At 42.4% G+C, this 23,134-nt stretch overlaps 2 protein-coding genes across 2 annotated transcripts; one reads left to right on the top strand and one right to left on the bottom strand.

The window, feature by feature from the left end:
* Window positions 1-8,303: 8,303 nt before the first annotated feature.
* Window positions 8,304-12,161, top strand: LOC104583041. Its single transcript, XM_010234708.1, has 6 exons — window positions 8,304-8,379; window positions 8,473-8,756; window positions 8,820-9,032; window positions 10,445-10,537; window positions 10,614-10,721; window positions 11,778-12,161. Exons 1-6 carry the CDS (start codon window positions 8,304-8,306, stop codon window positions 12,159-12,161), a joined length of 1,158 nt encoding a protein of 385 aa, XP_010233010.1.
* An 8,244-nt stretch (window positions 12,162-20,405) lies between these two features.
* Window positions 20,406-22,498, bottom strand: LOC100822524 (B-box zinc finger protein 22). The gene is made up of 3 exons (XM_003565155.4): window positions 21,910-22,498; window positions 21,278-21,811; window positions 20,406-21,171 (listed from the first exon to the last, which is right to left on the bottom strand). Exons 1-3 carry the CDS (start codon window positions 22,111-22,113, stop codon window positions 20,851-20,853), a joined length of 1,059 nt encoding a protein of 352 aa, XP_003565203.1. The 5' UTR covers window positions 22,114-22,498; the 3' UTR covers window positions 20,406-20,850.
* Window positions 22,499-23,134: the final 636 nt, after the last annotated feature.

Genomic DNA, 23,134 nt, shown 5'->3' with positions numbered 1-23,134 from the left:
ATGTGCAAACTACACATTCACAAATTTTTAAGCCAGAAACACAATACGTGCAATTTCAAGTTTCTCAATTGTGCCAACTCTTTTTTATCCGAAGAGCACACACTACTACAGAATGCGCCGCTACCTGCATGCCAATGATCATGAGTGACAGGCACAGTGCCCGACACTGATAGCATCACACATCATTAGCGGTCGCCACCCCTAACCGACATTAATAGAGATTTCGCGATTTAAAAAAAAAAGCAGGCCACAAGGGCCCCGAGTTCATAGATTCACCAAATCACAAATCAAATAAAGCAACAAATCACAACAAATCAGTATACATAAAAGCGGTATTTTGGACACCACAACAAATCACTAAATCCCACAGGAGAGATGCAAACAGATTGTATATACAAGTTTGTATACAAAAACAAACCACCCAATCAATTTGCTTGCCAATATTACTCGCCGAGCCGGTGCCGGAGCTGCAAACGGGCGGTCGTCAACCTTCGTTGGCTTGTTGCTCGACGACCCGGCCACCACCATGAGAGAGAACCGAGAGAGGAAGAGAGACCGAGAGAGGCACTACAAGAAATCTGGTGGTCCATGACGTTTTCTTTATGACGCACAAGAATTTCGTCATAGATCTATGACGATTTTTTTCGAAATGTCATGGGTTGGTCCAAAACCTAATTGCCACATGACCCTGTGACATGAACGAAATATCGTCATGAGCAAAAACGTCATGGATGACTAAAATTATACCTTTACCTCTCCATGACGTTCTTTGTGACATTCTAGTTAGACAAAAAAAAGTGCTTGCTGAAATTATTTTTGTTTCCTAGTGCATTTTTTTCTTCTGTTTTCCCATTTGCAGCGCTGGGCCAATATGGCTTGTGGCTATCGATGGCTAACGGGCCGGTTTAACTATTTTCCTTTTCTTTACTCATTTATACCATGAAATAGCACAATTAAGTAAAAATAAGCAGGAAGCTGGAGTCAAACTCCCGACCACCAACACACACATACACAAACATGTCCACGCCATCTGAACCATTGAGTTTTTGCGTCCAGTTCTGTTCGTTCCTATTTTTGTCTCTTGTTTGATGGAAAAGGATAAAAAAAAGGCTCACCTAGGCTGCTGCTGGCGGTTGGCCCGTTAGGCTAACGGGCCGGGCCGGCCCCGGTGAAGGTTAGCCTAACAGGCTTCTGGGCTGTGACGCAGTGCATTTTTTTTTTCTTTTTCCTATTTGTCCTGATTGGGCGTGTTGGGCCGATATGGGCCGCTTCGCTGCTTCTGGGCGAAAATAAAATTGTAGGGCGCGCTGCGACTTAAGATCGAATGTAGGGGAGCATATCAACCACTAGGCTATAGGGAAGGATACGTTTTAAACAAATAGTTAATGTAATTTTACCATATTGAGACTTAAATTGTTAAGTAGGTCTAACCCTTTTTTTTAGGGGAAAGGGATTTCAAGTAAACATCAACCGTTTTAGAATCATCGGCTAACACCGAACCAAGTTCTTCCGGCCAGCTGCAAGTAGGCCTGAGAATGGCTCAAGAACTAACTCATACCCAAACTAAAACCAAGCTATCGTTCCACACCGCGCGGGAATTCAACCCAAACCAACCTGAACTTCCGGTTTTAAACCAGTCGGAAACTATGGGTTCAACCCAATTTCAGCTCACTAGAGCCGACGTTGACTTGGTGCAACCTTCTGCTGTACACACAAGGTTACTGTTAGTGTCTTAGGCACATAATCCCATCAAACAAATTTCTTTCCAAAACTCTCGATGCTAGCAAGCTTACAAAATTCTTACCACACGCCATGTGCTAAAGACAATTCAGAAATATTTTAAAGGGGGTACAAACTGCATACAAGTAGTAGTAGCAGTAACTCTTACTGCACCATCTCCATCGAAATGAGCTTCAGACAAAATGAAAATAGGAATGAAGCTAGTTTTCTATGTAGGATCTTTTCACCACCATAGGCTTCAGAAAGTACCACTTGAAAGATTTTCTTTCCTAGTCAGAGCTAAAAATATTGGCAAACATGTATCAGTTGACGAACAACAATATACAAATTAACTACAAAAAATTCTATTTCGATATGCAAGATGGTCTGCAGTATAGACATGTATTGATCCATATGCCACTTTTATACACTGATATCATTACCACGTTTATACAAATTAACTACAAATCAGCTACGGAGTAGTTTTGTTTCAATTCTCAAGTCTTGCAGACTTTCATATGCCACGTTTATAAAGCCATATATAAATGACTGAAGATATCAAGCATGTCTTGTATATACATTGAGATTATCTGATGTTCTTCCTTAGGAAAACAGGTTGGTTCTGTTTCATCTCCTTACTAGTTAACTCTAAATCATCTCCATTTCTCAGCAATCCATTCCAAGTATCAACATACCCAATCAACAAAAATAATAGAATGATTGTTTTCCCAGTAACAAACTAGCTTCAGGCCATGTTTTAGCTTCTGTACACATGCAGACTGATAATCCACAAGGTAAAAAACTCGCAGAACAGTTCTCTTCAACTAACTTTACTTATCTAGAACAGTTTTCACACAACTCTCATAAATCAGTCCCAATCCTAACAGAGCATATCATTGTTGAAGCACAAGTAGATTAGCACTCCCACAAATAAAACCCAAGAGATCATGCTCATGCAGAAATAGATCTACCACATATGTGCATTTCTTGCCAAAAGCCATAACAAATTCAAGACCGAAATTAGATGACTAAACTGATTTGTTCTTTTTTAGGTTCAAAAATTTCTACTAGAGGCAAATAGCACGAAACCAAGATCAGTAGATCTGAATGAACAACAGTAATATAAACCAGTAGGTTTAAAGTTTCTACCCGAGGCAAATAGCATGAAACCAACAACAGCAGATCTGAATGAAGGTACTATGAGATTTCCTATGTAAAAAACAGGACACATCAGTACATCACATATGGTATAGAAAATATTCATAATAAAAGGAACAGTATGTACAGATAAGTAGCAGTACCTCACATATGGATTGCTGATATTAGTCCAACAGTAGACTGAAACATAATGGTATAGAAAAATGATTGTCACACATGGAAGGAGATAAAGAAAAGTGGGAACATAAAATTACTTGCAGGTAACCTTCTCAATACGAAATTCCAACAATCTAGCATTATTTATTTTGAATCTGATCCCTTGATGTACTTGTATGGATGGTCCATATATTCTAGATTTTCAGTATTGTAACTAGTATGCAGAACATATGAATGCAGGCTACACAGAAGTCACGAGAGGATGCAAAAGGTCAAAAAAAAAGCAGTAAGTAATCTATAAGGCATCACTCCAGAATCTGCTTCCCCCCTCAGTGTTTTTTCATTCATTAAAAAAGAGAATGGATTCTCTGTTTTATCTGAAAACAAACAGTAAGTATATAGAGAATGGATTCTCAGTAAGTAAACAGTAAGAAAGTCTAGTATGAGAACTAAAAATAAAAATGATCAGATTAAGAACTAAAGAATCAGCGACGAGGAACCCAAAATACTAAAAAGGTTGTTGGCAGTCCCTGGGTGTAAAACTTTCAGTTAGATAAGTTACATGTATAAGCAGCTGGCTATAGTACAATATCTTTATCTTTCCAGAGATTCATGTACAAGAATTTTCTGAGGAAAGACAAGAAAATTCATACCTTTGCTGCTGTAGCTAGCTACTCATCATCACTATCATCTACCTCATCTTCATTTTCACTAAAATACTCTAGAATAGTATCATCAAAATCATCTTCACTGTCACTTTCCTCTACTTCCTCATTTTCATGAACTCTCATATGGTCGACATCTGACGCTTCGACGCTGCGTCCTTCTTCATCATGGCGGTTTAGAGGAAGCGAAGGCATAGCATCAGTTACAGCATGGCGGGGGCGCCCTTCTTCATCCTCATTATCAGACCATTCATCTTCCTGGTATGCATGTAAATGACTAGCCTCTATTTCACTCACATCAAACATATGCCTGTGGTCAAATTTCTGAACAACTCGCCAATTTTTGCCCAGTTTTGTGTCTGGCAGATAAAAGACCTTTGATGCCTGGGTTGACAAGATAAAATTATCGTCTTTGTACCAAAGACCAGTAATGTTGATGCTTTTGAACAATTTGTCATCCACTTGTAAAGGAGTCTTGAGGCCATCAAGGCGAAACCAATCACACTTGAATAGAACAACTGAGCGTATGTGCTCCTGATCAGAGTTATAGTATAGCACTTTGATTTCCTTTAGGACACCATAAAAATCAACGGCCTTTCCATTATGGTCACCGGCAGTCATGATTCCACTGTTTTGGGATTTCTTGCCCTCCTCACGGTCAATAGTGAGAAATCTAACACCATTGACAACACAAGCATGGTATGTTCTTACTCGGTAAGCTGGACCGCATGCCAAGGCAAAAAGCTCTTCGTCAACATCTCGTTTCTCCCGTACCTTCGTCATCATCTGTAAGTATACCAAAGCAAAAGAAAACAATCTGGTCAAATCATGCAATGAAATGCTATCTAAGCATCGAGAGACCCCTCGAAGAAAACTAACATGTTCCTTGAACCATCCTTGGAATCCTTGCTCAAGTCTTTTATTGACATTAGATGTCCCATCTTTCTCTAGCTCTTCTCTAAATAGCCTGCAAGCCAAAAGTAATTCATAAATTGATAGCTAAATTGTAAGTAACATGTGTGTATCAATTAAAAATTCAGAATTATAGAAGTGAGAACATACTCTAAATATGGCTTAACCTCCTCACAATTGTTTAGGACATACCAAGCCATCCTGTCCAGCTCTTTTTTCAAGATCAAGCTTTCATCATATGAGGTGAATTCACATGCTCCAAGTAAATTAACACCATGCCCAAACACATCACAAGATGATTCATGTTGGTCACCTATATTTCTTGGTGGCCGGTTGAATCTTGTTTCCACATCATCAAGGTATCTAGAGCAAAATGTCAAACACTCGGCAGCAATGTATGCCTCTGCCACAGAACCTTCTGGGCGTGCCTTGTTCCTAACATAACTCTTCAAAGTGCACAACAACCTCTCAATGGGATACATCCACCATAGTTCACAGGACCTCGGAGGATCGCCTCATCAGGCAAATGCACAGCTAGGTGGACCATGACATCAAAGAAGGCAGGAGGGAAGATTTTCTCAAGCTTGCACAAAATTATTGGGATTTCTTCTCTCAGCCGATGCAGAACATCTAGGTTCAAATTTTTACTACACAACTCTCTAAAGAACTTTCCCAGCTCAGCAATGGCCTCATATATATCATGGTCCAAAAACCCTCGCATGCCAGCAGGTAATACTCGTTGCAACAAGATGTGGCAGTCGTGTGTTTTAAGACCCGTAACCTTGCCTCCACCAACATTGACACCTCTCGAAATGTTTGAACAAAATCCATCAGGAATTTCACCTCACTTAGAAACTGACAAAATCCAATCCTTTGCTCTTTTTTCAAGGTATAACGTGTTGCTGGCACGCCATATTTCTTGCCTTTCTCCGTCTCCTTCAATTGCAGCTCTTTTCTAATGCCCATTTTTTCCAAATCAATCCTAGCCTTGATGGTGTCCTTATTCTTCCCTTCAATGTTAAGAAGTGTGCCAAGGAGGTTATCGCAAATGTTCTTCTCAATGTGCATCACATCAAGATTATGCCGAAGTTTCAATGTTTGCCAGTAAGGTAATTCCCAAAACCCAACCCTCCGGCTCCAGATCGGCACAGGCTGTCCTCGCTTCCTCTTTTTGCTTGCAGAATTGGTTCCTAGTCTGACATCTCTAACCTTCTCCAGCTCAGCTAGCAGCTCATCTTTAGAGAATTTACCAGGCTTCTCCTTGCTTGTATGAACCTTGTCGAGATCGGTCTCTTTCCGCAAGCGATGGCCCTTGCGAAGGAAACGATGGTGGCCAATTGAACACAATTTGTTCTTTATAGAGTATGAGAGAGGATTTTTGTCGCAATGCAGGCATGCAAAGAAGACTTTTGTGGTGCGCCCAAACATAGTACTCAAAGCAGGATAGTCATGAATGCACCAAAGTAGCGCGAAGATTAAACATTTCAGCCCCAAATGCATCAAAAGTACGCACACCCTTCCAAAGTTCAAGCAAATCTTCTATCAGAGGCTCAAGGAAGACATCAAAGTCCTTTCCTGGACTTTTTGGACCTGGGATAAGCAACGCCATCATAAAGTTTGATTGATCCATACATTCCCATGGTGGGAGGTTGTATGGCACAACAAATACAGGTCACATGCTATACGTTGTGCTCATGGTCCCAAAGGGATTAAATCTTCAGCAAACTCTGGCCATTCACTGTCGAATGTTGCCCATGCTTCACCATCAGCCGGATGACTCAATACATTTTCTTTGGGCTTTTTCTTTAACCTGTGCCACTGCGTTCCCTCTACTGTTCACTTCGAAGCAAATATTCTCTTGAGCATTGGCACCAAAGGAAAATGGCGCAACACTTTTTGAGGCACTTTCTTCTTTTTTTCTGGATCTTTCCACCTTGATTCACCACACTTCGGGCAATTGTCAAGTTTGGCATACTTCTTTGGGAAAAGGATGCAATTGTTTGGGCACACATGTATGGTGTCATATGAAAGTCCCAACTCACGAAGATAGGATTTTGCTTCACTATATGATCTTGGCAGTGTATTGTGCAACGGCAATGCATCAGCCAACAACTTCAAGTGAGCATCGAAAGCCGTATTGCTGCTTCGGTACAACGATTTGTGATGAAGCATCTTCACAAGAAAAGAAAACCTTGATACATGGTTACTTCCAGGATAAAGCTCGCGCTGTGCCTCAGCCAACAACTTTGCAAACAATGTCTCATTTCCACCATGATTGCCACCTTCAGTTCCACCTTCGACTCTATCTTCTTGATTCTGAGCTCTTTCTTGCTCGCTTGCTCTTAGTAGGTCCTGCAACATTTCTAGAATCGCATCACCACAAGCCTCAACTGTACAATCCATGTCATGGTGCTCATGACCAACATTCTCATGCTCATGACCACCATTATCATCATTCCTCTGTACATCTTCAATAACCACAACAGCCGTTGGCTCTCCATGATGTATCCACCGAGTGTATGTATTGGACATACCATTCATTAGCAAGTGATATTCAAGCATTCCATGATACACCAATTTTTTATTCAGGCACCTACGACACGGACATAGTATCTCCTCATTCTCATCATATCTCTCGCGAACAAAATGTATGAACTCCTTGATGCCTTTGGTATAGGGAGGGGTAAACTGTGTGCCACGGACAATCCAACTTCTGTCCATCTGCTCCACATTACAACAAATTCAGAATTGTGCAAGACATGAAAAATAAATGAAAGCTGACAGTTTAGTAGAATATTTTAGCAGTTCAGTTCAGTAAACTGGGTGTTTGGATACGGGAGGTTTATCTCACTAACCTATGTTCCAACCAATTCCAAACAGCTTAGTATTTATTTTGCACGCATTGCCTTTGTTTGAAAGCAAAACTAGCTATCCAAATTATAACCTTGCCAATCACTTCAAGAATTGCGTCAATATTGTACTACAATTAGCTGTGTCTATATTAGTACTACAGTTAGCTGAGTTGATATTGTACATACCGCTGAACACCAAGCTTCAGAAATACCAAACTTCAGAACATTTACTCCTGAACACCAAGCTTCAGAAATACCGCTGCTGTACAAGAACATCAATACATTATCATTTTAACGTGCAGAACAAGGTTAAGCATCATCATATTTTGCACAAACAGGTTTCACAAAGCCAAATACACCGACAATAACAGCACATGCGCCACAATTGCAGAACTGGGTGTCACAAGACCAATGGTCCTTCAAATTATAGGACATTTAGATAGCACATGTAGCAGAAAGAACTAAATCATTTACTAAAAACATCATGATTGTAAACATCATTCAGTTAGCACGACTAGCACAAAATGAATCGTTGTTTCAGAGAAATATTCTTTAAAGATTTAGTAAAATATAGGTAGCAGAATAGCATAGATTGACATAGCTACAGGGGCATTTATGGACAGAAGCATGTATGAGCATAAGCAAATTGACTGAATTGATCTCATTTCGATTCATCACAAATGGATATACCAACAATGAATATAGGTAGCAGAATAGCATAGATGGACACAACAAGCAAACAAACTACTAGGAGAAAAATCCTTGGCGTGCATACACTACACCAATGCCATGCATTTTCATTCTTGTAGATGATGCTGACCAACATGGTGAAGAGAGTACGATGCACAATGAAGAATCCTTGCACAAGGAGCAATTTGATGCAGAATTTGAAGACTATGTTGACTGCGGTGTAGAAGGTAATATGTTGTACCAATTGCATGCTATACCTCAACTCGTGTAACCTTGGCATGCATGCACTAAACTGATCCCATGCATTTTCATTGTTGTAGATGATACTGGCCAACACGGTGAGCAGAATATGATGCACAATGAAGACGGCAAGGTGGTGGTGAGGGGAATTAACAAAGGAAAGCGACTTGATATTATGTCTAGAGGAGGCAGGCTTCCTCTAGTATTCGCTCCAGGGAGGACCAAGCCAAATTCACCACCTCTTGCTTCGATGTTTGCTACTAAGTCTGCGATCATTGTTAGGGACTATATACCCATCTTAACCCATTGGAAGTACTACAAAGACAGGCATGACATCAAGCGTAACTTTCTGGGCAAACTTGCAGTAAGTTTTTGAACTTGTACTTTATTGCTGCATTTGTAGTTGATACTTCCTATGGTATTTTAGATGAGGTTCGCAATGGATAGAAACGATGTCAATTTGCAGAAAGCTTGCTTTGACATGTTGAAGAAGAGGGTACTGAATCAGCGCCACAAGCTAAAGCAAAAATGGTTTGATCCTATGCCATTGAGCGAAGTGTCAAGGATATCTCCTGTGAAATCCATGAGCAACAAGGAATGGTGTGATCTTGTGGATTCCTGGATAACTCCTAAGAAACTAGTATGCTCACTTCAAAATTGCTCTGTTGCTTTACTTGTTCAATGCGATGTATCTCTACCCCTTTTGATGAAGTTGATAATAATGGTTGTATCGGGGGTTTAGCAAGTATTCAATCAAGTATTGGATTTGGTAGTGTTGTTAAGAGTAATGGCAGATGTAGGCCTTTATAAACCATCTCACCCACAAGAACGGTTGAGGTCCTTAATTCGAAAAAAGACAAGAACAACAGGCAAATTTTCAGCTGTACAGAACATCATTAATTTTCAGAACCAGTCCTCTGCAGCAGTGTATCTGCTCAACACCAGGCAAATTATCTTCAAAACCAACAAGACTGTTTCAAAATGATTAGAATTAAACTTCAGAGAATAGAGCAGCAGCACACACAAGTATTTGGACTTGCAGCATACATAGAGCAGCAGAGAAACTGAACAATGAGTAGAGCAGCAGCACACACAAGTCTTCAGACTTACATCATACATAGATGGTTATCACTAATTGGAGTATTGTTTGTTTGTATGTTAAGGCAAAACATTTTATACAAAGCACTGAAGTGCAGACTTGTTTACTCATAAAATGGCACTTATTTCTTAGAATCCAGTACTTATATGGTGCACTTCATTTGCTGAGATTTTACATTCAGTTCTGCAGGAATCCAGTAAGATCTTTCCATGTTGAAAACAGGAGCCTATGTACATATTGTCTCAAAACTTGAGTAAGAGTACCGAAATACTTGTGTCTTCAGTTAGTTGAGTAATGAGTATAGGTACTTCCAGTATTTGCATCATAACAGGCTCTAACAATTCTTATATGGTGCACCTCAACATATATTCTTAGAACCCAATACTTATATGCAACATAAATTCTAAATGTTCTGATATGTTAAACTGAACTTCAGAAATGGAAGTTTAGTTTCAGTAATTTCAGAAATGCACTTCGCTCCTGTTTAGGCTAGGCTATGTTGATTGTGCCCCTGCTCCACCCCCTCTCCCCGTCACTGTTTCTGAATTTAGTATCTTCATCATTCACCTACTCCAGTCTGAAACAGAGCCATTGTGATGGCATGTGCTAATGCCATTGTGATTTTATACTCTAGATAGAGAAATAAATTCATATGAAACTATATCAAACTGAAGCACTGGACACCTCCCAATTTTTATACAAATAGACCTCATTTGTATAAGTACTGGACTCTAAAAAAACTAAGTGGATGTTCAGAAAACTACTTTCTATCTTCCATCGTCACCTTCTTCTAGTATTATGTTCATTGAGTTATTATCTGGTTATTTTGCAGCAGAAAGTTAAGTGGATGTAGTGGTCAAGTTATACTTTTAGTATTTGGGGCGAGGCTCCTTATCATAATGAAAATATGATGTATTGATGTATCTTTTACATCACTGTTTATTTTTGTGAAGGATACTTGTGCAAAGAACAAGGTGAGCCGATCAATGGTCAAGTACCAGCAAGCCACTGGTTCACGCAGTTATGAGGTGCAAGTACAAGAAGTGGTATGTCAATTCACAACAAATCACTAATAGCTTTGTTCATAATTAGGCCGTAATCAATATTTTTTTGCAAAAACAGTTTCTGAGCGAGAAGTACAAAGATAAGCCTCCAGATGCAGTTGACTTGTTCAAGGAGACCCACTTTAGTACAAAAAGAGGATTTAGTGAGAATGCGCAAGCTGCAATTGTAAGTTCTCATTTTTTGCCTTTGCCATTGTCTGAAGAGCCCAATCTACAATATATGATAACTTTGGGTTTTCTTTCAATGTGATGGTTATCTGATTGTGCTTGACAAATAGTTTACTGAAACTGTTGTAATCTAAAGAACACTTTGCTGAAACTGTTGTCATATCAAGCTGCCATGCAATTACGTTCTGCTATGTATGTTGTTGTTTCACCGGAACATATCTGTTGTTTTCAAGTATTTTGTATGCTGTTTTCAAGTGCTTTCCCTGCTGTTTTCGAAACTGGTACTAATCAGTACAGAATTTGAAGATGGAACTAATATGAAACTTGTAGATGATGTCGATATCTTTCCAATGATATATTGTTTGTGTAAATCCGATGATTGGTCTGAAATCTAGAGCATAAAAATCCTACTGTTGTCGGTTCCAAGTGCTATCCCTGTTGTTCAAACTAGTACTTATCTGTAAATAATTTGAAGATGTAACTAATATGAAACTTGTAGATGTTGTCGTTGACTTTCCAACAGTATATTGTTTGTCTAATTCCGATGATTGGTCTGAAATTTAGAGCAGAAAAACTCTACTGCTGTTTTTTAAGTGTTATCCTTGTTAATTTTTAAACTGGTACTTATCAGTACAAAATTTGAATATGTTACTAATATGAAAGTTGTAGATGCTGTTGATATCTTTCCAACAGTATTTTTTGTGTAATTCTGATGAGGTCGTTTGTGTCACCAAACTTGTAGAAACTTGTAAATGTTGTTTGTGTAACTACTATGAAACTTGTAAATGTTGTTTGTGTAACTAATATGAAACTTGTAGGCTACAACAAGTAACTTCCCGTAGGTAGTCGCCACATTTATTTCCCGTTGTTTCTACGTAGGAGTTAGTTACTACAGCCTTAACCCCCCCCCCCCCCTCTTCTTTATTTTCAAATTATGCCATGTGAATGATTAATCTTGTTTGTGTTGTTGAATGAAAAATCATATTTCCTGCAGCATCTTGTTGCCTCATTTTTACTTTGGTTATGATAAATCTGCTTTGGTGATAATTTCAAGGATTCTATGGAAAATATCATAACGAGAGAACCAAAATCTGCTGTTGAGGTCGTTTCCGAAGTGCTGAATGAGAGTACTAAGAATAACAGATTCTTGGAGCGTATTGGTTTGCCGCCGATCCCTTCGAGTAGAACATCCAAGAGTAGCCTTTTGGAGAAGCTAGAAGCTGAAAGAGATGGGAATGCTGAGTTCCGTATTACCATTGAAGAGTTGAAAAAAGCACATGAAGAAGCTAAGGTGGCACAAGAAGAAGCTAGGAAAGCAAAGGAAGAAGCAGATGCAGTAAGAGTAAAGAATGAGGAAGAGATTCAAGCAATGAAGAAGAAACTTGGAGCAGATGAAGCCCTACTTCGGCAAGTGATGAGAAGGTTACAAGCACAGTAAAAACCTCTTGTGTGCGTGTGTGTTTGTTGAGAGTTCCTTTCAGTTCTGTTCTGGTCATGTGATGAGAAGGTTACAAAATTATTAGATGTTGTGCTTATAAGGGTACTTTGCATATTGAGGGCACTTTGGTGCTTATGGCCTGTGGGCTGAATGTTATGTGATATGGTCACTTTGATGCTTATGGTCCTATGGCCTGAATGTTTCGTGATATGGTTTGATGTTGGCTGATACTTCTATGCATTATAATTTCTCTTTCCTTGTGGTATTTTAAAACATTTGGCCCAAGAGCACATGGGCTGTGTTGTATTTTAAAACAACAAAAAAAGGCCTCCATGCAGCAGGAAAAAAAAAGAAACAGCCTGTAAAGAGCCCGGTGATTAAAAAAAAACAGGCTCAAGCTGAAGAAATAAATGGGCCAAAAAAATAACCGGGCCTTTGGATGAGGCCCATGTTTTTGCCACATCATCTGAAAATCCACATCATCAATTTGTTCCACGTGGACGCCACGCCAGCAAAATATACATGTGTCTGCCACGTCAACCCACCACGTGTCATGCATGCAAGCAAGCCCACGTGGCTGCCACGTAAGCATACATACACTCAACTATGACGAATTGTGGCAGTTCCTCACTATGTAAGGGCTCATAACTCATGACGAATTGGGACAGTTTGTCATAAAACTTTATGACATTACACGGGGAAAAACGTCATGGAGAGGTCTATGACGTGAGGTCCATTACGTTTTTTTTCTGTCATAGATAACGTCATGGACCACACTCTATGACATTTTTACCACTTTCTATGACAATGGGCGAATGTCATGGACCTCCAAAAATGTTGTAGTGAGGGAGAGATTACCTGCGGTGGTTGGGCCACGGATCTGGCGTTGGGGCGGCAGGATCCGGCGTCGGGGCTGCTCCTCCATGCCCCGAGCGACTGCTCCTCCACACGCTGCCGCCGCCGTTGCTCCTCCATGTGGCGTCGGGGTCGAGGGAGGCCGCGGGGCCGACGTCTTGCCAGCTCGGGAGGGGAGGGGCTCGGGGGAAGGCGGGCTCGGGTAGGCTGCCATCGTGGAGAAGATCGATAGAAAGAAACAAAGTGAAGAGAAGGATAGGAAGAGGGAGAAGAGAGATTGGGGAGGCAGTCACGGGCGTGAGGGGAGGAGAGAGATGGGAGGGGAGAAAAGGTAAGTTGCCACCTCATTGATCCATGCGCTCCACCTCTCAGCCAACCAGGAACGAGCACATGTATCATGTGCTTCTTGGTACTAAAAACAACATATGAGCATTAGTGGCGGGCTTTGATGTAAAAGCCCGGCACTGATAGTCCCAAATATGAATTATGACATAAAGAAAAATAAAAAATCATATTTTTTGAACCAAACATTTGTAATCCTATTTGCTAATATTGTTTTTCATGCAAGATGCACCTGTGTGAAAAAAATGGATACATTATCATTTGTAAACAAAATATACACTATGCGTAATTTCGGACCTCAAAAATACGCCAAGCCTTTTTAGAAACAATTGCACATTTTTTTGTAAAAAAATGGATAATACATAACTTCAATGGGCTTCAAAATGTGCAAACTACAAATTCACAAATTTTTAAGCTAGAAAACACAATATGTGCAATTTCAAGCTTCTCAATTGTGCCAAATCATTTTTATCCGAACAACACGCACTACTACAAAATGGCACATTAGTGTCGGCCAGAAAACTGCATCCATGGCGGGCTGAGCGTCCGTCGCTACCTGCATGTCAGTGATGGGTGACCCATGAGTGGCAGGCACAGAGTCCGGCACTGATAGCATCACACATACTGGCGGTCGCCACCCCCGACCAACACTAATAGAGATTTCATGATTTAAAAAAAAGCAGGCCACATGGCTCGCGAGTTCATCGATTCACCAAATCACAAATCAAATAAAGCAACAAATCAATATACATAAAAGCGGTATTTTGGACACCACAACAAATCACACAATCCCATAAGAGAGATGCGTACAGATCGTATATACAAGTTTGTATACCAAAACAAACCACCAAATCAATTTGCTTGCCAATCCCATAGGAGAGATTACCTGCGGTGGTTGGGCCACGGATCTGGCGTTGGGGCTGCCAGATCCGGCGTCGGGGCTGCTCCTCCACGCCCCGTGCACGATTGCTCCTCCACACGCTGCCGCCGCCGTTGCTCCTCCATGTGGCGTCGGGGTCGAGGGAGGCCGCGGGGCCGATGTATTGCAGGCTCGGGAGGGAGGGGCTCGGGTTGGCTGCCATCGTGGAGAAGATCGAGAGAAAGAAACAGAGTGAAGAGAAGGAAAGGATGAGGGAGAAGAGAGATTGGGGAGGCAGTCACGGGCGTGAGGGGAGGAGAGAGATGGGAGGGGAGAAAAGGTAACTTGCCACCTGGTTGATCCATGCGCTCCACCTCTCAGCCAATTAGGAACGAGCACATGTACCATGTGCTTCTTGGTACTGAAAACAACATATGAGCATTCCACTGATAGTTCCAAATATGAATTACGACATAAAGAAAAATAAACCAAACATTTGTAATCCTATTTGCTAATATTGTTTTTCATGCAAGATGCACCTCTATGAAAATAGAAAAATCATTTTTTAGAACCAAAAAATTGTTGAAATTTGGGCGTTAAAATGTGCAAACTACACATTCACACATTTTTAACCCAATTGCATATTCTTTTAGTTGAAAGGAACAAAACATATGTTTAATTTGGGCTTTTAAATGTGAAAACTACACATTCACACATTTTTAAGACGAAAATATGGGATATGTGCAATTTTGGACTTCAAAGTTGTGCCAAGCCCTTTTAAACCCAATTACACGTACATTTCTTTACCTAAACATGCACAAAAAATATGTTCAGTTCCGTGTTTCAAAATGTGCAAACTACACATCCTCGCATTTTAAGCCAAAATATGTGCAATCCGAGGCTTCAAAATAGTGCAACGCCTTTTTTTTAAACCCAAAAGCACATTTTTTTGCCGGACATTGGAAATAGTTCTGCAATTTTGGACTTCAAAATGTGCGACATTCACATATTTGTAAGCAAAGATACATTTTAGGCGCAATTTCAGACCTCAAAATTGTGTGAAGCCATTGTAAACCCAATTTCATGTTTCTTTACAAAAATGGACAAAATATATGTTCCATTTGGGCTTCAAAATGTGCAAACTACACATTCACATATTTTTAAACCAAAAGGACACATTATGTGCAGTGTGAGTTTTCCAAATTGTGCCAAGCATTTTTAACCCAATGGCACATTTCGTTACCTAAAAATGGACAAAACATATGTTCAATTTCATACTTCAAAATGTGCAACATTCACGCATTTGTAAATAAAGATACACTATGTGCAATTTCGGAACTCAAAATTGTGACAAGCCTTTTTCAACACAAATTGCACATTTGTTTTACAAAAAATGGACAAAACATAAGTTTAGTTCCGGGCTTCAAAATGTGCAAACAACACATTCACAAATTTTTAGGCCAGAACTACACATTATGTGCAATTTTTTTGGTTTCAAAATTGTGCCAAGCATTTAAAAAAACCATTTGCACATTTATTTAGCAGAAAATGTACAAAACATATTTGAATTTGGGCTTTAAAATGTGCAAACTACACAATACATATTATGTGCGACTTCGGTCATCAAAATTGTGCAGAACTTCTTTTAACACAATTACACATTTATTTACCTAAAATGGACAAACCATATGTTCAATTTCGGGCTTCAAAATGTGGAATCTACGTATTCACATGTTTTTAGGCAAAAAATACAAAACATGTGCCATTTTGGGGGTTTCAAAATTGTGCCAAGCATTTTTGTAATTCACACTTTTTTGACCCAATTGCATATTATGTCCCATTTTTGTAATACACAAAACATGTGCCATTTTTTGGGTTTTAAAATTGTAACATTTTAAATCCAAAGATGCATATTATGTGCAATTCACACTTTTTTGACCCAATTTTGGTCTTGAAATTTGGGCGACAGAATGTGGAAACTACATATTTTCATGTTTTTAGGCCAAAAATACACATTATGTGCATTTCAAAATTGTGCGAAGCATTTTATTTTACCCAATTGCACATTTATTTAGCTGAAATTAAATGGACAAAACATAAGTTCAAATTTTGGCTTGAAAATGTGCAAACTATACACTCAGACATTTTGAAGAAAAAATACACGCTTTGTGTAATTTTGGACTTCAAAAATAGTGCCGAGATGTTTTAAACTCAATAACACATTTCTATACCTAAATTGGACAAAACATATGCTTTGTTCTGGGTTTCAAAATGTGCAAACTACATATTCGCACATTTTTAAGCCAAAACTACGTATGTTTAGTTCCGGTCTTCAAAATTGTGCCAAGCATTTCTAAAACCAATTTATTATGGACTTAAGTGCAAAATTGATTCAAAAGTTTGTTCTAGCTTCTATTTCTCTTCAGCGAGTTTCATAACATTGTCAGGTATCGGAAAGCTGGGATTGAGGTAGCCACCGGTCCGAAGCACCGGAGCCCATCCAATAGTAAATTTGGAGGGGGGACTTAATATTGTGGTACAAATACCACAATATGAGACATACTAGGCATTGGTCCTGCAAGGCAAGCTATTTGAGCCCAGAATGGCATGCCAGAACATTACACATTTAAGGCTGCGACGATGAAGACGATGCGTCTCATAACCGGCACACATACTATGAAAGCTAGGTTCTCCAGGTTGGGGCTACCGGTGAGCACTGATAAAGTCTTCTTCTCCCAAACAGGTGACGCAGAGAGCGAGGTCCAACAGATCGGGTAATCGGACATGTTCGTCGTCGCAGGTGTCGAGGAAGGTGCAGAAGGCCGTGTACATGCACACCAACGATGTACACTCCAGGATCTCACCGGGAAGCTTGGCGAAGGAAGGTGACCAATGATTGGAAGTAAAGACGAGAAGATCTTGCACGTCCTCGTTGCTCGAAACCAGCGCTTGAGATCATCCTTGTTGGGCTCCACGGCCAAGCCCAAGCTGCTGAGGTGGATGGATCGGAAGGGGCCCCGGTGGGAGGTGATAATGCAGGAGACTCTGTCCACGATTGCGCCACTATCCTCACCGTCAATGGAGCAGATCAAGCTGTTGTCGTCAAGGTCAAAAGAGATGGAGCGCCAAATGTCGCCCCTGCTAGAGGACAACACGGTGGTGCAGGAAACTTCATTGGAGGGGAGCTTGGAGATGACCATACGGACGATGTCGTCAGAAGTGCAGTTATGTATACCTCATGGACGGAGGAGCGGGGGTTGGATCTCCCGGGAAGATGACATCGGACTGATGGATCGGGGAGGTAGTGCAGGATCTGGTTTATGATCACCTCCATTGCTCTCGCTTCCACCATAGCTGTCTAATTGGTGTCAGCAGTCAATGGGAGGCAGGGAAAAAGACAACTCAAAAAATGGACGCCTGAGCCAGCAGAGGATGGAATTCATTGAGAAGCGGGGGGCGGGGGGGGGGGGGGGGTCATGTCTTTGCTGACGTGGCGCCTAACAGACGGGACCCACACGTAAGAAATACTGCTGAAATGGCTTGAACCATTATTTTGGGCGAGGTGAGACAATTATAATCAGAACCTATGGTTTTCCATGCAAATTAGCAAAAAACTGTGCCAATGTGAGAAGAAATCCTCGGAAAGTGTAGTTCTGTAAAATTTACTCTAAATGCACCATGCACAGGGTTTCAGCATCTGTATAATAGAGCTGTTCAAACTAGAGACCTTTCGATATAATTGTTAGGCAATAATTTACCTGCACTGATCCTAGCCGGCACTTCTTCTGGAGAGTCATACCGCACAAGATAGTATGGGTTTTTTACAGGTCTAAATAACTCATCAGCAATGACAAGTGAGTCCTGCTTTCAGTTATCCAGAGTATAGAACCCTCAGTGAGGGGACTGTTGCACTGACCCTTCAACAATAATCCTATGACCCATGATCGGGATGAACAACAAGCATGCAGACAATCAGGATATGAATTTGAAAGGAAATACATAACCAATATCATCCAAACACTTGCAAAATCCTATGAACACAATCATAGAATATACTGTGTGTTTCAACGGTCTAAACAAGAAGCACCATTTGTTTACCAAAATCTCAAACAACACACGAAAAGTACGCAATTCAAAATAATAACGAAATACATAACCAATATCATCCAAACACTTGCAAAATTCTATGAAAACAAGCTCCCTAGATTTCTAGTTCTGATATTAAAATTACAAAATATGACAGGAACTGGTTGAATCTTCATCAGATGCCAGATACTCCCTCCGTCAAAAACTAGAAGGCGCACACGCTCCCCAAAATTTGTCTTTGACCAAGAATGATATGTGGATTACATGATTCAGAAAATGATATCATTGGCTCCGAATTAAAATATACCTTTGAATATTTTCATGCTATTGGTTCTGTATCAAATAATCCACATATAGTTAGAGTTACTGTTGGTGAAAGTTAAATCCTGGAAACTGTGTATGCCTTCAGTTCTGGACGGAGGGAGTAAAAAAGAGCTGGTACCCACAAATTGCTTCTTTTTAAAAATGGTGTTGTCCAAGACAAATTCAGATAAAAGTTTAGATGAAAATTCAAAGCTAAATACAAGACTTACAGCTGAAATTGTTCCCACTGGAAGTGCCTTATGATGTGGGTTCCAACTGCACTTCAATCTTGGAACTGGAGGAAGTACCTGAAAAGGTATATAGTACATCAGGCCACTTTATTAGAATAGATATACAAACAGGTAACATCAGTGTATAACAATTCTATTTGTTTTTGTTTTAGCCTTGTAGCAGCTTCATAGCACCAGAGAATAATTTGTCGCTATAGATAGTGGAGGATATTCACAAGAATAAATGAATAACTGAGCATGAACTTTTATCTTGCTATCTTTTAAAAAGTTAACCATGAAACAAAATATGTACACAAAGCCAGTTGAACTAATTAGAACCAAAATCTAACTCACTATCAAATGATTCACAATATACTATATGCAAGAAAAGGCACCTATAATACATAATGAGTGAAGAGCACAATACGAGATACAAATCAATAGCTTTACTTCATTTTCGGACTTGATGTGACCCTTTCCTGCTTCACCCTCGTCATCACCATCGATCCCAACCATCAATTCACCCTCTTCAAGGAGGGCATCCATGTCCGGGAGGGGAAACGGACGCGCAACGTTGCTTGGGGAGGGCAGACGACGTGAGGTTTGAGGGCAGGGGAGCGGCGCACGGGGGGCAAAGGTCTGGAGGCTGGAGACGGGAAGGCGAAGCAGCGCTCAGGCCGACGGCGGATGCACCGAGGCAGGCAAAGCAGCGGCCCACAGGCCGACGTCGGATGCAGCGCACGGATTCGGTCGGATCGAGGCGTTTTTTCTCTGTTGTGTAGGTGGGCTGCCGAACTTGGCCCAACTATGGGCGCTGGCGAAGCCCATCTTGCGAAAGGGTGTGACTGCGTCGACGCATGTCGTGACTATCGTCGGGACTCGGGAGTGGCGAAAACGATGGAGTGGCTGCACGAGAAGGCAGAAAAATCAGCCAGTGGGGTTCTCTACATATAGAAGATAGAAGATCCTTGAATTCATAATGTGTAAACTACATGTTCACATGTTTTCAGGCCTGTAAAAATCACGTGCAATTTCAGGTTTCCAAATTGTGCCAAACATTTATTTAGTTGAAAATGAACAGAACATATGTTTAAATTTGGGCTTTAAAATGTGAAAACTATACATTCAAGCATTTTTAAGACAAAATACATAGTACATTCAATTTTGGACTTCAAAATTGTGCCAATTCCTTTTAAACACAATTACACAATTCTTTATCTACAAATGGACTAAACATGTTTTTAATTTTGGGTTTTAAAATGTGCAAACTACATATTTGCACATTTATAAGCCAAAAAACATATTATGTGCAATTTCGGTCATCAAACTTGTGACAAGCATTTTTAATCCCTGCAAAATTGATTGAAAAAGTTGTTCTAGCCTCTGTTTCGGGGTCAGGTCGTACTGAGTCACTGAGCCGAGCTGAGTTAGTAAGCGAGTCTGAAAACTTTTAGGTGCAGTCTGCTTCAATCCCAACAACCACTTTGTAAAGTCCGCAATGACAATATTAGTACGGATACGTGCGGCCGGTTGCAAAGTCAGAGCAATCAGTGCAAAATACAGCTCAACTGACCCTATGCAAAACGTGCAGTGTTTCCCGATCGAGCCGATGGATACATCACACATAATTACCCTCGTGACAGCCCAACAAACCTGCTAAAACACACACCAGTGAAGTCCTTAATCAAAGCACGGAGAACTTCCGTTCCAAATCCCCAATGCCATTCCATTCTCTTCTCACCGTTTTATTTCTCCTTATTTTTCACCATTTCCCCCGTTAACTCCCCGAGCTAAGATCACTTACACAAGCAACATTTGCACAAACAGAACTCATGTTTAACCGCTAAGCAGTACTCCTCGAGCTATTGCAGTATGGATCGTATACTAATTACCCACTAACCATCTAGATCATCTAGTAGTAGTACCGTGCCTCGATCTTCTCCTCGCTAGCTAGTTTCAGCCCCCATGCACGATCCGATCGACGCCGCCGGCAGCCGTTGTGTCGCCAGGTTAATTAACATCGCCGCCGGCGCTTGAGGGATTCCGTCTGCGTGCCGCCGCAGCCAGCGGAGGCGAAGCACCGGAAGGCGTTGTCCGGGGAGCTGATGTCGGGCACGAACACGGCGGCCGTGTCGCCGTAATGCGGGTCCCCCTGCCAGCGGAGGCCCGAGGCCGTGGGCGGGGACGGGAGCTCCGGCACCGACGACCAGTGCACCTCCGGCACCTGGCCGAAGAACTCCTGCGCGTTCTGCGTGGCGGCGGCGCCGGAGGAGGACGACGACAAGGAGCGGCGGTTCGGGGAACCGTCCGTGCTCCCCAGCTTCCCGCTGTCAGCCTGCAAATGGACAAGCAAAGCAAAGTAAGCTATAGGAGTGAGAGAGGTGTTCAGAGATCGGTCCTTGAGCTACATGTAGTGATTTCGGAGGTGAATTAGTAGTGACCTTGGAGGTGCCGTTGTCGGCGAAGCCGAAGCCGGAGTTGAAGTCGGCGAAGCGGAAGAACTCGTCGAGCGGCCAGTCGGGCATGCTGCCGCCGAAGAGCGCCGCGGAGACGGGCGCCGTCCGGGGGATCCGCTTGGGAGGGGTTTTGATTACCCCCACCGGCTCCTCTGCCGCGGGGTTCCTCGGCGTCGGCGGCGGGGAGCTGCTGAACTGCTGGTCGACGGCGGACCAGTCGGGCAGGGTCCCCGTGATGCCGCCGGCCGCCCAGCCGATGTCGTCGTCGCTGTAGAGCGGCGGCGTCGGGCTCCTCCTCTTCTTGCACGGCGGCGGCTGCGGCTCGGGCTCTGGCTCGGGCTCGGGCTCTGGTTCGGGGTCTGGGTCTTGGTGGTCGGCGGGCTGGAGGCCGACCTGGACGCCGGTGAGGAGGAACCTCCGGTGCGCGGAGACGAAGGCGTTGGCGGTGTGCACGGCCACGTCGCAGCTCCGGCACAGCAGCGCGCGGTCCTCCACGCAGAAGAAGTAGGCGTGGCCCTCCTGCACGTCGTCGTCGTTCAGGAACACGAGGAAGAAGAAGAGACAGAACAGAAACAGAGTCCATTTACGAGAGACGAAGTGAAGAAGTACTCCAGCACCTGGCATATGTCGCAGTTGGGTGCCGAGGACGAGGACTGAAGAGCGGCGGAGGAGGAGGAGAGGAGGGGCAGTCGGTGGTGCTTGCCGGCGAGGCGGTTGGCGGCGTGCACGTCGCGGTCGCAGCGCGCGCACAGGGCGGCCTCGTCGGCGCAGCACACCACGCGCGCCTCCGCCGCCTCGCACGCCGAGCACAGCACCTTCATCGCTTTTGTTGATTCCGCGCGGCGGGATGAGAACTCGATCGAGCGAGCGAGCGAACTACTGATCTCGGTCCGCTGTGCGGTGCGGTTTTGTTTGGCCCCGGCTACTACTTCAGTACTTCGGTACTTCGGTGACGCGCACGAGTCCGTACTTGGTGCCGCTGGCTGGCTGGCTGGCGGGTGGTTGGGACGGGAGGCGAGAACGAGTGAGGCTGTGCGGGATATTTTCCGTGAACGGACGCGGGACAGAGTTCAGATCACATGGGACGGAGGCACGAGGGCCGGCCGGTGGCAGGAGTCGGGGAATTGACCGCCCGGCCTCCGCCTCCGCCCCTTTGTCAAAAACTGATGAATATTGCTTTGCTCCGTCAGATATTATACGCATCATCGTCCCTTTGGCGATCGTATAGATCCCCCAATACTAGCTACTTGCGCTGGGAAAACGATTACTGTGAGCTTTGGCATCGCATCGCATAGGCGGCCACTGGCCGGGCTATCCAGATAAGTGAGATAACGGTCGGTCCTACGGCTGCAGCATGGGCAATGGCCGTGGCCCAGCGCCACTATACCCAATAATGCCCGTGGCTCCCTTTCATGGGCCCGTTCCTTCACTTGTGATCAGCTAGCTTTCGTGCCCCTGCATGCATGCATCTTTGATATTTTTGTGGAAGCTCTTTTGTGCTGATCGTTTTACTTTAATTTGGCGACACAAGAATTCACGCTCGCACTTCCAGTTCCAGCACGCAAACGTACGAAGGAGTGAAAATGGTAAATATTCTCTCTGGTATACTCACTGGTGTCAAAAACTGAATATACATAAAGGTATTTTATGCGGAGCAGATCATTTTTTTTTCCTGTTCGCTTCTCTTTTGAACTATAGCTGCCCTAGTAGGCTGGACATTTGCCAAGTAATCAAGATTAATGTGACTCTTGAGTATCAGAATTACAAGTTGCCCCAGAACTTATGTTAAAAACATACCGGAAACATGCATATATATATATATATATATATATATATATATAT

Source organism: Brachypodium distachyon, chromosome 2, assembly GCF_000005505.3.
Source record: "Brachypodium distachyon strain Bd21 chromosome 2, Brachypodium_distachyon_v3.0, whole genome shotgun sequence".
NCBI lineage: Eukaryota > Viridiplantae > Streptophyta > Magnoliopsida > Poales > Poaceae > Brachypodium > Brachypodium distachyon.
The sequence above is the reverse complement of the archived record's forward strand: the minus strand, read 5'-3'. Positions and strand labels throughout refer to the sequence as shown.